This window comes from Ascidia mentula, chromosome 7 (assembly GCF_947561715.1).
Source record: "Ascidia mentula chromosome 7, kaAscMent1.1, whole genome shotgun sequence".
Taxonomy (NCBI): domain Eukaryota; kingdom Metazoa; phylum Chordata; class Ascidiacea; order Phlebobranchia; family Ascidiidae; genus Ascidia; species Ascidia mentula.
The window spans coordinates 302530-320914 of record NC_138572.1 but is presented as its reverse complement, the minus strand read 5'-3'; the positions used below and the strand labels follow the sequence as shown (position 1 = coordinate 320914).

Genomic DNA, 18385 nt, shown 5'->3' with positions numbered 1-18385 from the left:
CTTCACCCAAATAAAATACGGTTCTCCACTGGTTTTGAACCACACAATAAATATACACAAAAGTGTATTCAAAGGAAAGAAATTACATCAAAAGTGGAAATAAAATTCACTGCAAAACTTCAAACTAGCTTTAATTTCATTGCCAACTCTTTTACAGAATCATTGACATTTGTTGGGATACCTAACCAGTAAGTTTGCAGAAACTGTAGTGCCAAATGTACATGTGGGCAGTACTCATAATTAAACACGTAATAATACGCAAAAAGAGCAGTAAATGCCTCGGATAGGGTTTTAACTTGCATTAAGGGTTGTTTCTCACAAAACAGTCGGATTTTTTTGATATCATCTGTGGTGCCCAACACTGCAATGAATGGCTGGTGGCGATCTGAAACTGCCTTAATGAAGTCATCTGTAGTTGTATTTTCCTACAAAACAAATCATGTCTTAAAATTGAATACAATGAAAAGTAACTTTTTTATTGTCACAACTAATTTGCTGCCAACTTACCGGACATAGATCAAGCAGGTAGCGCTCAGTACAATGCTCCTTTTTAGTGTTAGATCTAAGGATGTTACACAAAACCCATGAACCAAAAATAATCTGTTGATCTGAAAAGAAATTTTTAGATTAATGTCTGTGTTGGTACTATGATGTCAAATATAATAATAACAGTATTTTTGAACTTCCTCACCAAATGGCATTTGTTCTTCATTGTTTAATGGTAGTTTCTGTAATATCCGCTTCACCTGCATAGATTTGGTCCATTGTTTGGCGTAATTAATAATGTTCATAAAGATCCTTGACTGCAAATAATTCTCCTTTTCAAAGCGCTGTACCCTTTTAAATTCTTTAACCAACTGAAAGCGAATAAACAAAAGCAATTATAGTGCTGTAGTCCAGTGCTTCCGAACCAGTGGGTCGCATAGCATTTCTGAATGATACAGTTTTCTATCAGATCACAAAATTATTGCATTATCATTATGTAACATTTATGCAACAATGTTTTTTATTCGTTCGGTCATATCTCATTGTGGGTCGCACAATAAAATTTGCATTAAAAGTTGGTCGCGAACTGAAAAAGGTTGGGAAGCACTGCTGTAGTCCATACAAAAAATAATGTATATACTTTTACAAATATGATCACATATATATATATGTATATATATATATATTTATACATAAAAAGTGCACAATACTGATAACTGTCACAAAAATTTAAATAAACAAAATATGTATTTGGGAGAGATAATTACCTCAGTATACATAGACAAAGCCGGCCATTCTTGAAACACACTTTTTGGATTTGGATTTGAATAGAAAAAGTTTCTTCTCATTGCAAATGTCTGATCCATCATATCCGAAATTTTGCGTTGATTCCTTATGTCACATTGCTTTTGAAACTCTTCTTTCAACAACTAGAACAAAAATCATTATAGTCACATAAAACCTTTGAAGCAACCATTTTTTAACCGAGCGTGCCCCCTGCTGTAAAGAGTGATCTATGTAAAGCTGTCACACAATAACTCAAAAGTTTAATTTCATAAAATCAAAACGTAGCAAACTTGCTTGTTTATTTTGATTCATCAGATCCACATCCAGTTCCTCCACATGCATAATTTTTCGACGTTTTATAATAGATGTTGAAGCTGTCCCGGTTGTGTTGTTTTTAGTTCGTTTAAAAGGGGTTGTGTAATGCTGCAGACGCCTTTGTTGTTTAAGTTGTGTGTTTATCTTTTGGGTTATTTTTCGCAACCAAAATTTCTGAAGCAAATTTTTTTTATATATTTATGTATAGTATATATAAAGTCAAGTGCTACCTTGGCATCTTCTTCGCTAAGTCCAAGGGTTGCCTTTCCAAGTTGTACAAAGGAAGTTATTGCTGATCTCTTTGTTGGTCTGGTAGGGTACCTGAAAACAAGGCTCACGATAATTACAACAGGACTACAAATGTATTGTAAATCAAATATCTTCTAGTTTGCCATAATGGTTGCCCACAAACTTAGGAACACAAATCACGGATTTACTCACAATTCTGAGAATAAAATGACTGACTCATACTGTTATTAACATTGTCATGTTTGAAAAATATCTTCTACCTTTCATATTTTTTCATAACTCGTATTAATTCTGATGTGACCTCTCGCTTTCCTTTTTCAGTCAGTATCCAGATTGGAAAATATGTCGTGCGCGGAGGATTTATCCTCCGCGCAGAATTTTCAAAATCGGTCAAAAATCCGCGCAATTTTCGTGATTTTACTAGCAATCCGCGCAAAAATTATTAATCCGCGCACAAATCGCTCCAAGTCTTGCAACACTGATGACTTTTCCCCAAGACCCCAACTGTTCTGTGTGCCAATGTTCGGTTTGAAGGCTCTTTGGATATGCTTCACTGACCTGAGCGTTGATTTTTTTCTCTCCTTCTCTCGAAAATCACGAACAACGAAAAAAGGACAAGGTCGAGCGGGGTGAATGCAATATTTTCCATCTGTATTTTATAATGGCGAAATTACGCACATTCGTCAAATTTGGAAATCCATTTGATCTTTTTTTGGAAAAACATGCGTTTTTGAATTCTTGGGCCGAGTTTTCTGCGCGCATATATAGGAGGTTACAGTCAACCTTACTTAATGTAGTTTGGGGATTAGCCTATGTTTCAAACTCACTTTGCCGTAATGTTTGATCACATTAAGACGGAAGATTGCGACCCAAGCTAAGAGCCATTTTCTAAAATTGATGTTTCTACAACTCGGTTTCTTGAGTTTTCCTTCTTTTCTAAAACGTTCACCAAAGTTTCTTTCGGTGATGGAAGATCGTTTAATGCTGCCTTATTTAACGAAAGAAATTTTATCCGCGCCATATAGGTACATCGACCCCGAGCTATACGCGAAAATTGGTCAGGAATTTTGCTTGGTTTTTCATATTATGTATGCAAAAACAGGCACTGAAACAGTTGCCGAGTCATTCTACGAGTAATGGAAAAAAGTTCTGAAGTTCTCAAAAACAGAACAATCGTTGATTGTTCTATGCCCCATGCAATCCAGTGTGACGAGGCGTTATACGAGATGGCCAAACTTTATGTTAAAGGCAGCAAGAAACATGGGATGGCACTCATCCCCGTATCGAAAGGTCGTCGGAGTAAATATAGGCATGGCGCTGCTTCTAAAGTGGTTACACGACAAAAAAATTAGGAACCAAAGTTTCCCTTTCTTGCATAAATTTTCGTGATGGCAACTGGCAAGTTACAAATCAAGCGTAAATAAAGTTAAAACGTTTTGAATCACTTGTTTTTGCTTCACAGTTGTTTGTGGCAAATGGTTTTGTTAGGTTAAATGCGTTGTAGCTCCGTGCCAGAAAGAAGAACACCAATTAAACATTAATAAGTTCCTGGAGAAAAAAAGGTACCATGGGATTCCAACTCGCAACCCTCCAGACTAGCTTTCGCCACCCGTGGCAACTACGCCAAGTCATTGTACCAGACAGCCGCTTAAAAAGCGGATATAATCATCTGTAAAAAGTGCAATTTTATTCAAGTAAACGCTAATAACATTAAAGTATTATGAATCGGTTCTTAAAAATACATTATTCCAGTGTTTTTTGTCAAAGGGAAAATAGGCTTGTTACTAAAGGCACAGTCTACTAAACAACAACAAAATCTACTACAATCCGCGCAAAAAAATCGCTAGTCCGCGCACAATCCGCGCAATCACCACCGACAGAAAAAAATCCTCCGCGCAGTTTGCAAACTTTCCAATCTGGGTCAGTATGCCAGTTCGGATCAGTTCTTTGGCATGAAAACCAAAATCGCAAAGTTCAATGGGAAATACTTTTGGAACAGTCTTAGTTAGATTTGGAAGAACTTCCAAATCATGGTTTGAGGTTGAACTCTCTTCACTGGTGACTGTTTCACATATTGAACTGTCCAAACTGCTGCTTGAATTTGAATTTGACATGTGGTCCATGTCAAAGCTATTCGACCTCTCAGAAGTTTTAAGTTCTTGGTAAATTTTTAATAAACTTCCTTTGGGAATGTCTGGAAATATTTTGAACAGCATGTCCAGCTGGTCAACTGCTCCAAAGGCCTTACCATCAATTTTGTTGTCTAAAAATGTGCGAAATAGTACAATTTATCATTAGGATATATTTTTTTCTTTCTGATCAACATTTAACAGCATAGGTTTTAACTTACACATTAATTATAAAACTAACTAGCAAATTTGTTTTGGCTTATTTACACATGTTGTCTCACCATAAAATTGTTGACAGACACTTTCCCTTTCTTTATCATCCTCATCTTTTAACGCCAAGGACACAATAGCTACAACATCGTCAACACTACGGTTCATTATGACTTCCTGACGTTAAAAAACGTGAAAACGCGCACTATTTCCTTCGCAAACAAACACAAAATATCATTTAACTTTCAAACCACGCCGCACCGTGAGCAAAACAAACGCATCCTCTAGACGATTTTTGCCGCGCCGCACTGGGTGTGACGTAACGTTTCGCGCCAATTTCAAAATTTGATTTTTGAAACTCTTCGCGGCGACTTTTTATGCAGTTGAAAAGCTATAAATAATAAATAAAACAACGCAGAAGTGATACTATGCTTTCGCATAGCAAAGCAGGATCGCCCCACTGCGCAGGCCCGTTATATTTGGCGATCACAGCTCTAATATTCTGATCATAAGGTTCACAGGCTTCGCAGCCAAGCTGGATCAGCCACTTTCCCGACAAGTCGGAGCGAGATTTGAAAAATCAAGCTCCCGGTGAGGTTTTAGCTCACGACCCTGGGCTAACCAGGCCCAACGCTCTACCAACTGCGCTACAGGAGCTCAGTGGCTTTATGGGGTAATAAATAAAAAGGTTCACTATTTTTGAGTATAAATCATTGAAATAAACAATAATTTTACGCTTGCGTTACGCTCATCCGAATTTGTAAGAAGGGATTTTTTTTAGACAAACTGTTCTGTTGGATGCAGGAGTCATGGTAAGGCAGTGACAAGTTAAATAACATGAGTTGTGTGAACAGTATTTTGTTCAAGTGCACGTTTTGTGCAAACTATTTTAAAAGTAAAATGGCTTTGAAAAGACATGTGTTTTCTCACCATTGCTACGACAAGTCTTTCAAGCTAATTTGCAACATAGACGGTTGCTCTATACAGCTAAATGACAAAGTTTCATTGCGACATCACATAAAAAGGTGGCACTGCGGGAAGTCTTGGCATATGCCGACTTGTTGGTACAGATACTCGTCCAGAAACAGTTCCTGTGATTTAGAAGAATTGTCCTTGCCAAATGACACACCGAAGGAAGAAGAAATGGATTCAGGTAGTGATTGTAACACTACTTGCAGTGTTGCAACTAGCGAAGATTCTTGTATTGATAAGGACATTGATGTATACAGAAACACAAGGCAAAACTTACACAACAGAAAGCAATTAATGGCTCTCTCACTGACCAAACTGAAGGTTGATTGTAATTTGACTGAGTCGGCTCTGCATTTAGTACAAACTTGGACAGAAGGCCTATTAGAAGAAAGTATTCAAACTTTGATAGGAGGAATCAAGGCTACGGCATCATTGTCTTCCAGTCAAGAGGAAGTATTTCAACTGGCAATGGGATTAGCCAACCCCTTTCATGATATTGTAACTGAATATCAAAGAAGAAAACTTCTTCCCTCGTTGGTTGTAAGTTTGTTTTGCAAACATTGTATTTCTTTAAGCAAAGTACTTGTTCAGACTCCTACACGACATATATTATTTGAATGTCCAAAAGATGGTTCAAAACAAGGCATGGAGTACCATTCACTTGAGTATATTTCACTAACTGCACTTTTAAAAACCTTGCTGGAAAATTCCAGTCTTTATGATTGGGTAAGTACATCTGCAATATGTGATTATGTATAATTAGTTCAATGACAAACATCATCCTTCCTGAATAATTTAAGATCACTAAATCAGAAGAGGACTTGGATGATGAAGATGTCTACAAAAGCTTTTCGCATGGGGAATATGCAAAATCACATTCTCTTTTTACTGAAGCAGTACCAAATTTACAACTTCTATTTTACTACGATGGGTTTGAGGTTGTCAATCCACTTGGATCCAAAACAGGCACACATAATATGGGTACATGGCCATTTTTGTTTGTTGTATTGTGCAATCAACCCTGCACTCCTTTTTCCAAGGTGCAATCTATTTTTTGATACTCAACACTCACCCCAAACTTGCATCAGCTGTAAATAGAATTTTTCTCAGCACACTTTTTTACAGTAAAGATTTAAAGGACCCTCGAATTGGTTGGGTCAAAATTTTGCAGCCACTTAATCGGGACATACAGCAACTTGAAACAGTAAGTAAAATTTCATTAGTTATAGCGTAATTGCAACTTTAACTGAATTTATGTATTTATTTCCCAGGAGGGTGTTCATTTCAGTTACAATGGTTCAGAGGTAACTGTTCGAGGGACAGTTGCACAAATTGCTTTAGATAATTTAGCTGCTCACTCCATTTTAGGCTTTACTGAGCGATTTTCAGGGTTTAATACATTTGTATCAAGATACTGTACATGTACTGGAAATGACATTCAGACAAAGGTAAAAACCTTTTCTGTGTTGTTTATTAAAATAATGCCTTTCACTTCTAAAGCGGTCATATTTGGTAGTATTTTAAGACACTTTCAACTTGTTTAAAACAGAATTCTTACAAGCAATGTCAAATACGTACCCGGGAAATGTACAACAACTCAGTAGAAGTAGCCCAGACAACAGGAAAACCCCATCAGGGAATAAAATTTCGATGTCCACTGTTGTCTCAATATTTTCACCCAGCAGAAAATTTTGCTGCTGATGTTCATCATGATATATTTGAGGGAGCAATCCCATACATATTAAAACTGACTTTACAGGTATTTGGTTGTTAGTAATCATAAATACATTTTGACCTCCAAATTATCAGTTTTTTTCTCTTTAAACAGAATCTGATAATCAAAAAAAAGCTATTTAGTCTTGATTGTCTGAATAACAAAATTGATTGCTTTAAGTATGGCATGGACCATAAAAACAAACCATCTCATATTTCTTATGGCAAATTGGTTGATGATAAAAGCAAAAATTTGCGCCAAACTGGTATGGTATTGTGTGTACATTTGTTCAAGCAAATTTATTTTTGGCTATATTTCGTTTGTTATTAGCTTCACAATATTGGTGTCTACTTCGATGTTTGCCAATGTTAATTGGAAGCTACATTCCTGATGAAGATGATGCATGGGAGTTATATATAACATTTTGTGGAATTGTTGATATTTGCTGTGCACCATTTATTTCATGCACAACAATAACTGAACTGGAAATGGAATTGCGAAGCTTTTTTAGCATGTTTCATGGCAGTTATCCAGAGGCAGCAATTACACCTAAACTGCATTTTTTATTACATTATCCAAGGTTAATTAAAGAAATTGGTCCGCTAATGCAATTTTCGTGCATGAGATTTGAGGCCAAGCATAAAAGTTTGAAGCAAATAATCACTAGGAGCAACAATTACATTAATGTTCCACATACAATTGCTGTCCAGCATCAAATAAAATTAGCATCAAATATTATAGAAAATGACTTATTTTCATGCCCTTTCACAATTAAAAAGTTTACAACTGTAAATTCATATGATGTGTTTGGATCAAGTAGCAGCCCCACTGATGAAACTTACATTAAAAAAACTGATAATCTAAGTTATGATGGTTTAATGTACTCGGCACAGTGTGTTGTGTGTGCACATGTTTGTGAAGATGGGGTGCCAGATTTATTGTCGGTAGATGCTGTTTATTTGAGTCAATCATGTGGTGTAATACTTGTTGGACACATGCTTTGTGTTAATTATTACAATGAACATTATCATGCATGGTCCGTAGAACACACATCAGTGAAAGCATATGTTCTCCAAAAAAAATTATGTTATCCCCATCCTTTGTGTGTAGTTTCCCCGTTTGGCTTGTTTGAGAAATTTGTTTGTCCAAAATTTAGGATGGAGTCTTCGAAATATTCTGCATGTGTGTATTTAAGCTAATCGGATTGTGTGAAAATAAACAAATGTTTTGGGATCATAGTTATGTTATAAAGTGGCACAGTGGTTGTTTTTTGTTTGAACATGCAATGTTATTTTGGGGTTGAAATACCCAAGTCTGTCTGAACAACAGTCATTACCCAACAAAGTACAGATTTTAATTTAGGTACTTGTTGATCATACCCAATTCGTTTATTTTGGGTACAAAACTCAGTTGCATATTTGGGTATAAAAGCCGACTACCCAAAAAAAAGTTTTCATGGAATTGGGTAGAATGTTTTTCTACCCAATCATTGATTGAAATTATTTTGGGTAGACATGCTACCCAATTTCACTTGGGTAGATTTTAAGGATACCCAAAATATTTCTCCATTTTTTTGGGTAAACAAACACACCACCCAAAACTTTAAAAATTTGTACCCAAAATTTTTAACAGTGTGTGGTGTGTTTTCCCCACAGAAAGTTAACGCGGCAACAAGAGATTCTTCCAAACCTAAAGTCTCCAGCAAACATTCAAGACAACCAAGCCGTTCGAAGTAAGATAATTTCCTTTGTACGCATTCATTCACTAGTTATGTGACGTCATAGTGCGATGTTTGTCCTATCGGGTTACTCTTATTGTTGCGACACAAGCGGGTTGCGCCACGCATATCTACGTTCGACGCAATTACAAGCAGTGAAGCAAATTCACAGGCAAGATTAAGTCTTACATCTTGGTAGAGGTTTTTGGCATGCTTCCACGCTGTAGATTAAATTTGTAGTTTCAGGTATTGGAATATATTTGGTTTAAGTTAGGGAAGTATTCGAGATAAGATGAGAATTGGGACGGGTGATTGTGGCGGAGGTTGGCAACATCGGTCATTAGAATTGAACCAAACTGAATAGAAAACCTGATTGGGATCGTGGCCTCAAAGAAAAAACTGATTTAATACAAACTGATACAGATAAACACACCGCGATACAATATAACAATTCTGTATGGATGATTTTTTGCACAGATCGCTTAGTAAGGAATAAACAGTAGTCATGAGACCAGGTGTAACTGTAACAGGTGTCGTGTTACTTTGTATATCTCTCATTCTCGCCCTGATATCAACATTCACTCCTGCTTGGTCGGTTGGTTCACGGTTAGATGGCGACAGAGGGCTGATTGTAATCTGTCAAGATGCAAATTTGAATTGCGCAGCCGACACAAGTAAGTTTATATCCCATGTCAACTTCTCGGTCAAACATAACCCTATTTGGCTAATTCCTTGCCGAAATTTAGTCCAATAGGTTGTCATAGCTACAAAATAAAATAAAAAACATTTTGTTGTTTCCTTTGGTTTAGGCATGTGTTTAAATTGATTTCGTCATAATTGTAGTTTTTCCGAAATGTAGATGTTCATTGTAGACACACCGTGAAACGTTTTAACACAATCAATAACATATACATAAGGAATCCATGGTTTAATAACCTTTGTTACAGGCAACCGACCTGTTCTTGAAATAGCAACCTTGGCGTTTATGGTGGTATCATGTGCTTTGTATCTGGGAAGTACATCATGGACAATATACGCCCTTGTAGTTGATAACGACTCACACATTCAGTACGCAAGTATAATGACTGCATTTGGAGGTGAGAAACGTGACAAACTTTTTGTCATTCTGCTTTAAAACGCATTCATTTTTGAGATGCAGACAGTAGTGCCTGCTGCTGTTTCCACTTACAAAGTCTCATCAGTGCAGCTTGTGACTGCAACACTGGACTAACTTTTAAAATGATTATTTTATAACTTTTTTGCTTCTACATTTATTTTGTATCTCCTGATAAAGCATTAAATTTACTTCTTATATCCTTTGTATATTTTCAGGCTTTGCCGGTTTGGTCGCCTCAATCCTATACACTGTACATGGCGTTACCTTGAAAACTCGGGGTTATGAGTTTGGTTGGTCGTTTGTGTTGGCTTGGATCGCTTCTATATTGGGAATAATCTCAGCAATTCTCTGTTTCTTCGGTGCAAGAGGCAGAAGTAAGTTTCCAAGATACACAAATACCGTGTTTTAGTGTTTACCAAGTATACGTTCACAGGAGGCGGCATATCAATGTAGGAATCCCACATTGTGTACCAAGTTCTATGTAAAGAGGTTTATCATCTGCAGTCCTCCCTTGACCTACTGTGTTTTTGTCATTTTTATGTTTTTTTATTGATGTAGTTTCAGCTCAAATTAGTATATATATAGTTAAATGTCAGTTGCCATTATAAGCCACATAGATAAGGAATATGTCAGCTTCTCACGCCGTGTTAGTCTCAGGTCAATAACCTTACAAGTAATTGTGTATTTGCAACACCTGGTGAAGCGAGATTAAATTCACAAAAGTTCGTGCAAATAAAGTTTTTCTTAAATCAGTTTGTTCAAAGTGCACCTGTAATTACTAAAGTCGGATGTCTTAACTGTGGAATTATCACCAGTTCGTTGTGGTTTGCATTTCGAGCCGTGAACATACTTACGTGATGTCATCACTTTCTCATGCTGTGTTATACCGGTAGCCGGATATAATGTCATAACCTCTACCCGCACCTGATCTGCTACAGCCATTGTTTAAACAAGCCAACGTTTTTTTTGTGAACAAGTTATCTTCTTTACTCGAACTTATTCTCTGGGTTTTTGAACTTTTCCTTCGTTGTTTCAGTGAAACCGTCTACCCGAAACGGTGTGTGGATACGGAATACGCTCTTGAGTACGAGTATTTAATTGCTTTTAGTAAATGTTGAACAACTTATGTAATATGCGTGTATCTTTACTACTTTCACTTTTAATCGAAAGATGTTTTGGTGAAATTTTCTTTTACGCTACGAGTTTAACCACGTAAACTATGCTGGCGAACTTGATATCGTGTGCTTATGGCATCACTTAATATAGGAAACTGGCAACAACCATTGTCTTTGTGACTTTGTTGTCAACCGCTTCCTGTTCAACATACAGCATGGGAGCAGAGACCACAGTGTATATTGCGACCTCGTATAGAGTCACGTATTTTCAAGCGGAGTCAGTTTGTCCAGGTGATTCGTGTCGTGTTACAAAAAACATCTCATATTGAGATGACGCGTTTTCATCAAACGTTATCCGGCTTCGTAACTGTTCGTTCACCCAGGGCAGGCTTTCTACAGACCGGAGTGGAGGAGTTGTTTTAATCAAATGTTGGTTCTCAAGACTGAATGTAAACAACGGTGTGACTACCACACTTTGCAACTTCATTTACCAGAATATTTATATTAGGTTTGAAATGCTCGAAAGGAAACATTTCAGATCGCAGTGGCGTTGAAACCTGGTTATGTTGGTTTTACTTTTTCGTTCTTTTCTTCGGGAAATTGTAAAAATAAACAAATATATTCATGCCATTGTGGCTTAAATACCACCCAGCAAACATGTTTGAAGGTATTGAGGATGGCGCGTTGTGATTATGAGACGGTATAGAATCACAATACAAAGGTTAAGTTAAGCGGTGTTGAGGTTTACGAAATTAACCTAATTATGACAAAAATTCACCGGGCTCTTTCTTTCTCACTCCCAGTAATTAAAGCTTTAATGTGTGCGTGTGGAGTTTAATTGCTGCCCGTATGAAAAGTCCGGAAGGAATTTTAAGCTGAGCGCTTTTGCTGATGGAGGTCGGTTTGTGCCCCAAGGCTTGGTCACAGAGCAATCGCTTTAAGCGGGTTTACGGTCCGTTTTAGCCAGGTTTTTCACCATTTTCCAGACCGTTTCCGGCTTTTAGTTTTGTGGTGTTTTGTGCGGCTGAATTAAAATTTAAAGTAAATTTAAAATTGAAACATTGCGGTTTTGCGACAAAGTGTTGGATCTTAAAGTGGTAAACGTGGCTTTAAAGAAAAAGGTTTCTCTTAAAACAGGCGAAATTTATGGGGTTAAGTCAGGCGATATTGATTGCGATGTTGTTTAGGGAGTGGATGTACAGGTTAACCGTGGTCATTAGTTGTTAGAAAGGGTTTTTATTTGTGTAATATGTAGCTTTAATCGTTTCTTCGGGTAAATGCTGGATGATAACTACTTGTATCTAAGCTTTTTTACATTTAAGAAACTTTTTTGGTGAAGCGACCATGTATAAGTTATGATTCCACGTTAAGCTGGTTTTCACTATGCAAAGTCGTGCGAAACTTAACCATGCAAACCACCCTCTGTTTGCACTGTGATTACCACGCGCACAGAAGTGACGTAATCGTTAGCTAAATTAGTCCCAACTTAATGAGTTTGTCGAGCTTAGAAGTTGAACGTTGTGTGAACGTGTTAAAAAAGTGTGATAGTTAAAACTTCATGCCATTAAAAATACAAATATAAACATGTGGTTTTGGAGAGGTCAAAAAATAATGACTTAAATAGTTTGTTTGTAAACAATGTCTATTGTTGCCCATTGTCGTTTGTTAACTCTGAATCAGCTTGTAGTGTTGGATGTTTGGGTACAACAGTGTATTTACCAAGTACTCTCACTTTTGTAGAAGGCGAAAATGTACTTAACCCACTTCCATCTCCACCAGATATGAATGTGATTCGTTTTGCAACTGATTTACCAGAAAAATTAAAACTATTGAAAACGAGCGCAACACCGCAATCCCGCAATGAAATAACCTTTGATGAGAATAAGCGGTGCGTGAAGCGAATTCTCCGCTCTGCTTAGCGTCAGTAAAACCCATTAGCCCACCTGGGTGCCAACTTTCAGGGTCCTTTTTTTCCTGGAATACACGCGACTCCCAGTAAAATACTGCATGGTTATGTCGGCGTTGTTGTGGATTTCTATGAGCGATGCTTGGTGATAATTTGTTGACTACTTTTACGTTAGATGGCCCTTGATGGAAAAGACTTCATGTAGATTCAGTTGGTTATTAATATGTTTACAACCTGCCAACAGTTGTGTTTCGATCGTAACAGATTCAACAATTTGCTTTGATAAACATGATTGTTTCGTCACACTTGTGTCGTGGTAACCTGTCCCTAGTGTTGATTTCATTCATCCTATCCTTGGTTTCAATCCACTCTCATGCCTGGATTCAACGGCCTGGAACTTTCAAGCTTGGATTTTTTACTATTTGTTATTCTGACCCGCCAGAATGTGAACGCATTTTCTTTGGTAAGGTTTCTTATAAAAATGTGTTTTACCAAAAAATTATTAGTTTAAACTTGCTCGAAACACCAAAAATATGTTTTTTTGAAATATTTTGACTCTAACAGAAGTAAATATTTGTGTCATTATCACAAATAAAAACACGGATATTTTGTTACAGATTCAGCATCAAAACTTCTCCCGTTGTTCTTGTTATTGGTGTCAATGTTTACCTGTACCTTCAGTGCTTATGCGATGTACACGAGGTTGTTATCGCACAGTGAAAGCCAAGCTGTGATCTATGCCAACCTTGCTTGGTGTGTAGCAGGTTAGTCAGTCTCATATATTTTCATCTGTGGTGAAACCAACCTGGGTATGGTGTTCCCAGTTTATAACGTTCACCCGGATAAGTCCCGTACATTACCTCTGTGGTTGCACAAACCAAGTATCCTGTCTGTATAAAACCTCGCGCTCGTCCATCACATCTCAGTGCACGGGTTCGTAAACTCGTTTTTTTTCCTTACAGGTAGTTTGGGATTGCTGGGCGACTTGGTGTACGCCCGTACCAACACAGATGACCCGTACACACAACTTGGTCCATCCTTCCTAACCTCACTAGCAGGAAACTCGCTGTCTGCAATCGCTGGGTTCGTTTACATCAACATTTACTGGGCGAGAAGGAACCAGAAACCCTCCTCCTCCAACTGGAAGGAAAACATCGTAAAATTCGAATCAATTGTCGCCGCATAATCACGTGACAAACCGCCCGGTGGTTTTGGATCGGATGACGTAATTGTGACGTATGAGAAGGATGTTTACGTCATGAAAACGAGTGAGGTTATACCGTTCACATACGAATTATTCTATGGTTCGAACGAAGTCCAGTGTCCAGAGTTGCTTTTAAACGACATTTTAACATTGTATGGCATAGTCATTATTTTTATAAAAGCTCCGTTCGTTCATTATCACGTGGTTAATTTTTCAAATACAAATCATCAAGACGTTTCGCTTTGTGGTTACTTTGCAGTGCATTCTGTGTCACTTTGTACAAGCAAAGGCGTCATTGATCACAATGCTTTATTTGCACTGTCTGTAGCTCAAAGAATAAGTTATTATTGCAATAATGGCCTGTATCTGTGCCAGGTTTAGAGGTGTTTCCGTCAAGAGCTTGTTTGCTTCCAAATGTGGTCATTCAATTACTGCTGTTTTTGTGTGCAAATAAATGAGTTATGAACACTCGCTAACATTTAAGTTTTTTTTTCCAAAGGCTATCAACCACAGAGTTCACAAACTTGCTGCTCCAAATCCAGCACGTTCTCACAGCGCGAAAACATCGTAATTGTTTGTGGCGCCTTTATTAAAGTCAGTGCGGTGGTGGTTTGGGCAATTTTAAACCTTCAAAAAAATAGAAGTTCAATTTTTTTACGTTTTACTGTCTTAAAAACAAACTTTGAGGTTTCGATAAACCCACAAAGTGACGACTCTACGGCTCCTGTTATTCTGTTTCGGCTCAAGTTTGAAACAAAGCGGATTTCCGAGTAATAATTGTAATAGCGTGGAATCGTTTACGGCCAATAGAACTTCCATTATACATACAGTTAAAAGCAGAAAGTTTGGTGAAGGTTTCTCCGCATAAACACACACAAGGAAAGTAGTTGGAAAGTACAACACATAGTTCCGATTAGTCGGTGTATAACATGCTTTACATAAAGCTACAGGAAATTCACCAGAGCAAATTTTGCAAAATAACACAGGACAGTTTAAAATCTCTTTATGGGATAGTGATCAAATACACACACAACATACCACACAGTTTGTCCGATTCTATGTTGAATCTCCGGTTACATAAAAGAAATTTCTATCTAATTTCCTCTCTCAAATCCTTAGGGGAATTCGACCCTCCCAGCCAACACAAACGCCCCCGAGCTTACATCCCTCACAATATAAGCGTACGGACGATCGACGATGAATGTACGAAGTCTGCTTCCGGGTGGTGGCGGTGTGGGGTTGATCGGGGCAGTCGTGCATTCCTCTTCAGTGCTCCCATCATCAACATCGATCGAAACCTGGTGGACGACTGCGTGGGTTTCAAGTAAGTTAATTAGAAAACTATGCATGTTATTAAATGCTTGCCAACAGATACAGCCACAAGTCAAACTCATTAGCAAGTTTAAAGGTGTTTAAACAAAATTTCTTTTTTATTTAAAGATTAATTTGTGTGGAATGAAATTGTTGAAATGAACATGTTGTCGGAATAGTGCGCGTATCTACAGTGACGTAACAATGAGTATTATGTGCAAACATTCGCTCCCTTACATCTGTCGAGTGAAAGTCCAGTGTAAGATGAGATTCCGTTGTAATGTGCGTTGCCTCTTTGGAAAGCTCTGTTCAACCCGAAGTGTTGTCCAAGCAGGGGTTCAAGGTCGTTGATAAATTGTCTCTGAAAACAAAAACTGCATCGTCAGCATTTTCATCACCCAATGCTTCCTGTTGGTCTCGGATTTTCCGCATGATTTTGGTAGTTTAGTAAACAGGAAAATATAGTGAAGGTTTATGGTAAAGAAACTGCCCTGGTTTGAGATGTTTTTTTTGTCGTATACCCGCGTGTTTTAATGTTTGGGGTTGAGGTCAGACAAGCTTCTTAGGGCGTGTTACTCAAAAATACCATTTTTTTCACCACACCGGGATTTGAACCCAGAATGTCCTGGGCACGAATCCCGATAAGGTTTTCTTTCTGGAAAAGACAAGTTTACAAAAGCGACATAGCGTTTACCTGAAAGTGTGGTGTCCTGACGTTAGCGGGCGTTGTTCCAACGAGACCCAACCAATTTTCGAAGTACACACAGAAATCATGTTCAATATCATGGAGTGAAATGTACTGAGTTGCCTTGAAAATAATCAGCTCCAAACCAGACCTGGGGGGATATTCGTGTTTCTTGGGGCAACAAATTACTTGTTTGGTATATTCTTACCCAGCATTGAACTTGAAGATGTCAGGTCGGTTCCTTCTTTGGGTGCACCCCCCACATACGTAATAACCCTCCGCTTCGATCTCTCTCATTTCAACCTGCGGAAAATGTGAGAACTTGTTTTACATTACAATATTTTACAATATTTTGCTAAACTGCAGATCGTGAGTTGGAATGTTCGGGGTCACGAGTTCGAATCCCACCCGGAGCTCAATTCTTCTCGTTAGTTAAAGCCTCACATTTTAATGCAACACTACTTCAACTAAGTGAGACTTCGACTTGTTGGCATTTACTTACAGTGTAAGTTTCGTTTGTGTAGAAAAGATGGGGATATTCCATCTCAGATGTGAACCTGAGTTGCAGGGTTAAGTGATAAGTGTTAACCGCTACCATCCTCATGCCGGAATCGATCTCTCCGTTCCTGAACAAGGTTTCTGTAGTTGAACTTACGCTGTTCATTTGCGCCCAAAAGTTGATTTCCTCACGCGTTTGCTGGAAACAAATTCGTTTGATAGAAATCTCACCAAAGGATTCATTTGAAAAGTGTCACAAGGTTCATCCAATGATACTTTTTTCTATATTTTTTGAAGTTTATCGCGTGTTTTTGTATAACTTCTTGATAACGTTCCAAGGTATCTTGGAACCCTAGATTAGTTTACTGCTCTGCAATACTTTCTTGTACCACCATTACCTTGTGGTGCATACAACCTGGTACATTTACGTGATTCTATGCATATTTTTATGAAAAATTGTGAATTTATTATTTACGTAACTTGGACTGATTTCTGTTGTCATTTTTCTCTCATTAAATCTGTTCAGTAAAATGGTTCCACCCCCTTTGTTACAACAACCAACTTCCCCAACTACCTGAGTCATAGTTCTGAAGTTTTTGTGGATAAGTTCTGTTCCAGGGAAGGATACGTTGGTGTCCCTCTCGTAGCTTCCCAATAATGTAACCGAATTATCGAAGAATATCGCGGTGTCCGAGTTGTCTCGTGTAATAGGAAGGGTGTTGGTGTAAGGTTGGTTGTCTCGGGTAGAAAGATCGTTCAGAAGCTGAGATTGGCTGAATTCCCGCCTGGGAAAATAGATTTTGCATTAAACCCTGTCTATAGTGACATCGTATCAAGCAGATCGAGATGAATTTCGACTGAAATCTTTCACTTTTAAACGTAGTTTACGGGTTCGCTGCAAGATAAACATGTTGCAAAACACTTCATCTTAACTCTGTACATTACATCGTGGCTTCCTTTTTATGTGTTGCTTTTCTCACTAGTTTAAAGTATTGCAATTTTGGGGCACTTTCTACTAACAGATTACTTGGAGTTGTTTCGAAAATTTATTAAAAGCTCGCGATCTAAGAATTTCCGAAAGTTTCCTGCAAAAAGTCAAAACGAAGTTCACAAACTTACTGTGTCTCTAATCTTGACCCGAGTCTCAGGTTTGCAACGAACTGGATGATTGTGAGTGGGGACAGGAGGAAGTTGGCCGTCTCCCCCAATGTCTCACCTTGCTTCTCGAGGAATCTACCGGCAAAGTGATTTGCCTTCTCAATCACAGAACCACTGACGATGCAGGTCCGTGGACCCTGCGGTGAGAAAAGAATATTTCAAGGTGAGGATTTGTTGAATTTAACAAGAACTCGGGAAACTTTGTTGTTTTTTTCCTCCAAACGTTAGATGTAATTATCTTGTGTGCAATTAAAATTTATACGATTTTCCACAAATATAAATTTTAATAGAACTTTATTTCTGCCGGTCGAAATTGCTTCAAAACGGTTAAAAAGAAATGCACAAATAAGTACTGTAATACACAACTGCTTTTCACTTAATTTACTCATTTTAAAACTCACCAAAACTTGTGCTCGGACCATCACAGACAAAACACACAAACACACGAGTTTCAACATCATCTTGTTTCGGTCTCAGTTTGTTGTTAAACCTTAAAATCTATAAAAAGAATTTATAAAATTATGATATTATTTGTTACGTATCATCACACATATTATTAGGCTGTCTATATGGTTTTTATTACTCTTCTACCTCAATACCGATTCGAACTTATCTTCTGAGCTCGAGCGTTCCAACCTTTATACACTGAGCATGGAAGTGATTAACATACAAAGTTGTTTCATCAAATCCTCTCCATAAACATTACATTTACATGCAATCCACAGGAAGGGTTATGTTATGTATTCCACATAAACCAGTGTTGATGTTATGTACATCATTGTTTACACGAACACCCCAACATGTGGCGACGTC

At 37.8% G+C, this 18385-nt stretch overlaps 4 protein-coding genes across 4 annotated transcripts; 2 read left to right on the top strand and 2 right to left on the bottom strand.

Moving 5' to 3' along the window:
* Positions 1-71: 71 nt before the first annotated feature.
* Positions 72-4343, bottom strand: LOC145908590 (uncharacterized). The gene is made up of 10 exons (XM_082995894.1): positions 4247-4343; positions 3908-4099; positions 3767-3856; positions 2097-2166; positions 1818-1908; positions 1567-1761; positions 1254-1415; positions 692-857; positions 508-608; positions 72-425 (listed from the first exon to the last, which is right to left on the bottom strand). The coding sequence occupies exons 1-10, from the start codon at positions 4341-4343 to the stop codon at positions 120-122; spliced, it is 1470 nt and encodes a 489-aa protein (XP_082852020.1). The 3' UTR covers positions 72-119.
* Positions 4344-8735: 4392 nt separating this feature from the next.
* On the top strand, positions 8736-10978 carry LOC145908360 (epithelial membrane protein 1-like). Its single transcript, XM_082995622.1, has 4 exons — positions 8736-9252; positions 9526-9675; positions 9911-10069; positions 10129-10978. Exons 1-4 carry the CDS (start codon positions 9084-9086, stop codon positions 10146-10148), a joined length of 498 nt encoding a protein of 165 aa, XP_082851748.1. The 5' UTR covers positions 8736-9083; the 3' UTR covers positions 10149-10978.
* Positions 10979-11116: 138 nt separating this feature from the next.
* LOC145908359 (uncharacterized) lies at positions 11117-14220 on the top strand. The gene is made up of 3 exons (XM_082995621.1): positions 11117-13179; positions 13334-13480; positions 13679-14220. The coding sequence occupies exons 1-3, from the start codon at positions 13005-13007 to the stop codon at positions 13900-13902; spliced, it is 546 nt and encodes a 181-aa protein (XP_082851747.1). The 5' UTR covers positions 11117-13004; the 3' UTR covers positions 13903-14220.
* A 459-nt stretch (positions 14221-14679) lies between these two features.
* Positions 14680-18072, bottom strand: LOC145908759 (serpin B9-like). The gene is made up of 8 exons (XM_082996095.1): positions 17974-18072; positions 17534-17709; positions 16989-17199; positions 16419-16613; positions 16125-16219; positions 15926-16067; positions 15469-15592; positions 14680-15229 (listed from the first exon to the last, which is right to left on the bottom strand). Exons 1-8 carry the CDS (start codon positions 18031-18033, stop codon positions 15036-15038), a joined length of 1197 nt encoding a protein of 398 aa, XP_082852221.1. The 5' UTR covers positions 18034-18072; the 3' UTR covers positions 14680-15035.
* Positions 18073-18385: the final 313 nt, after the last annotated feature.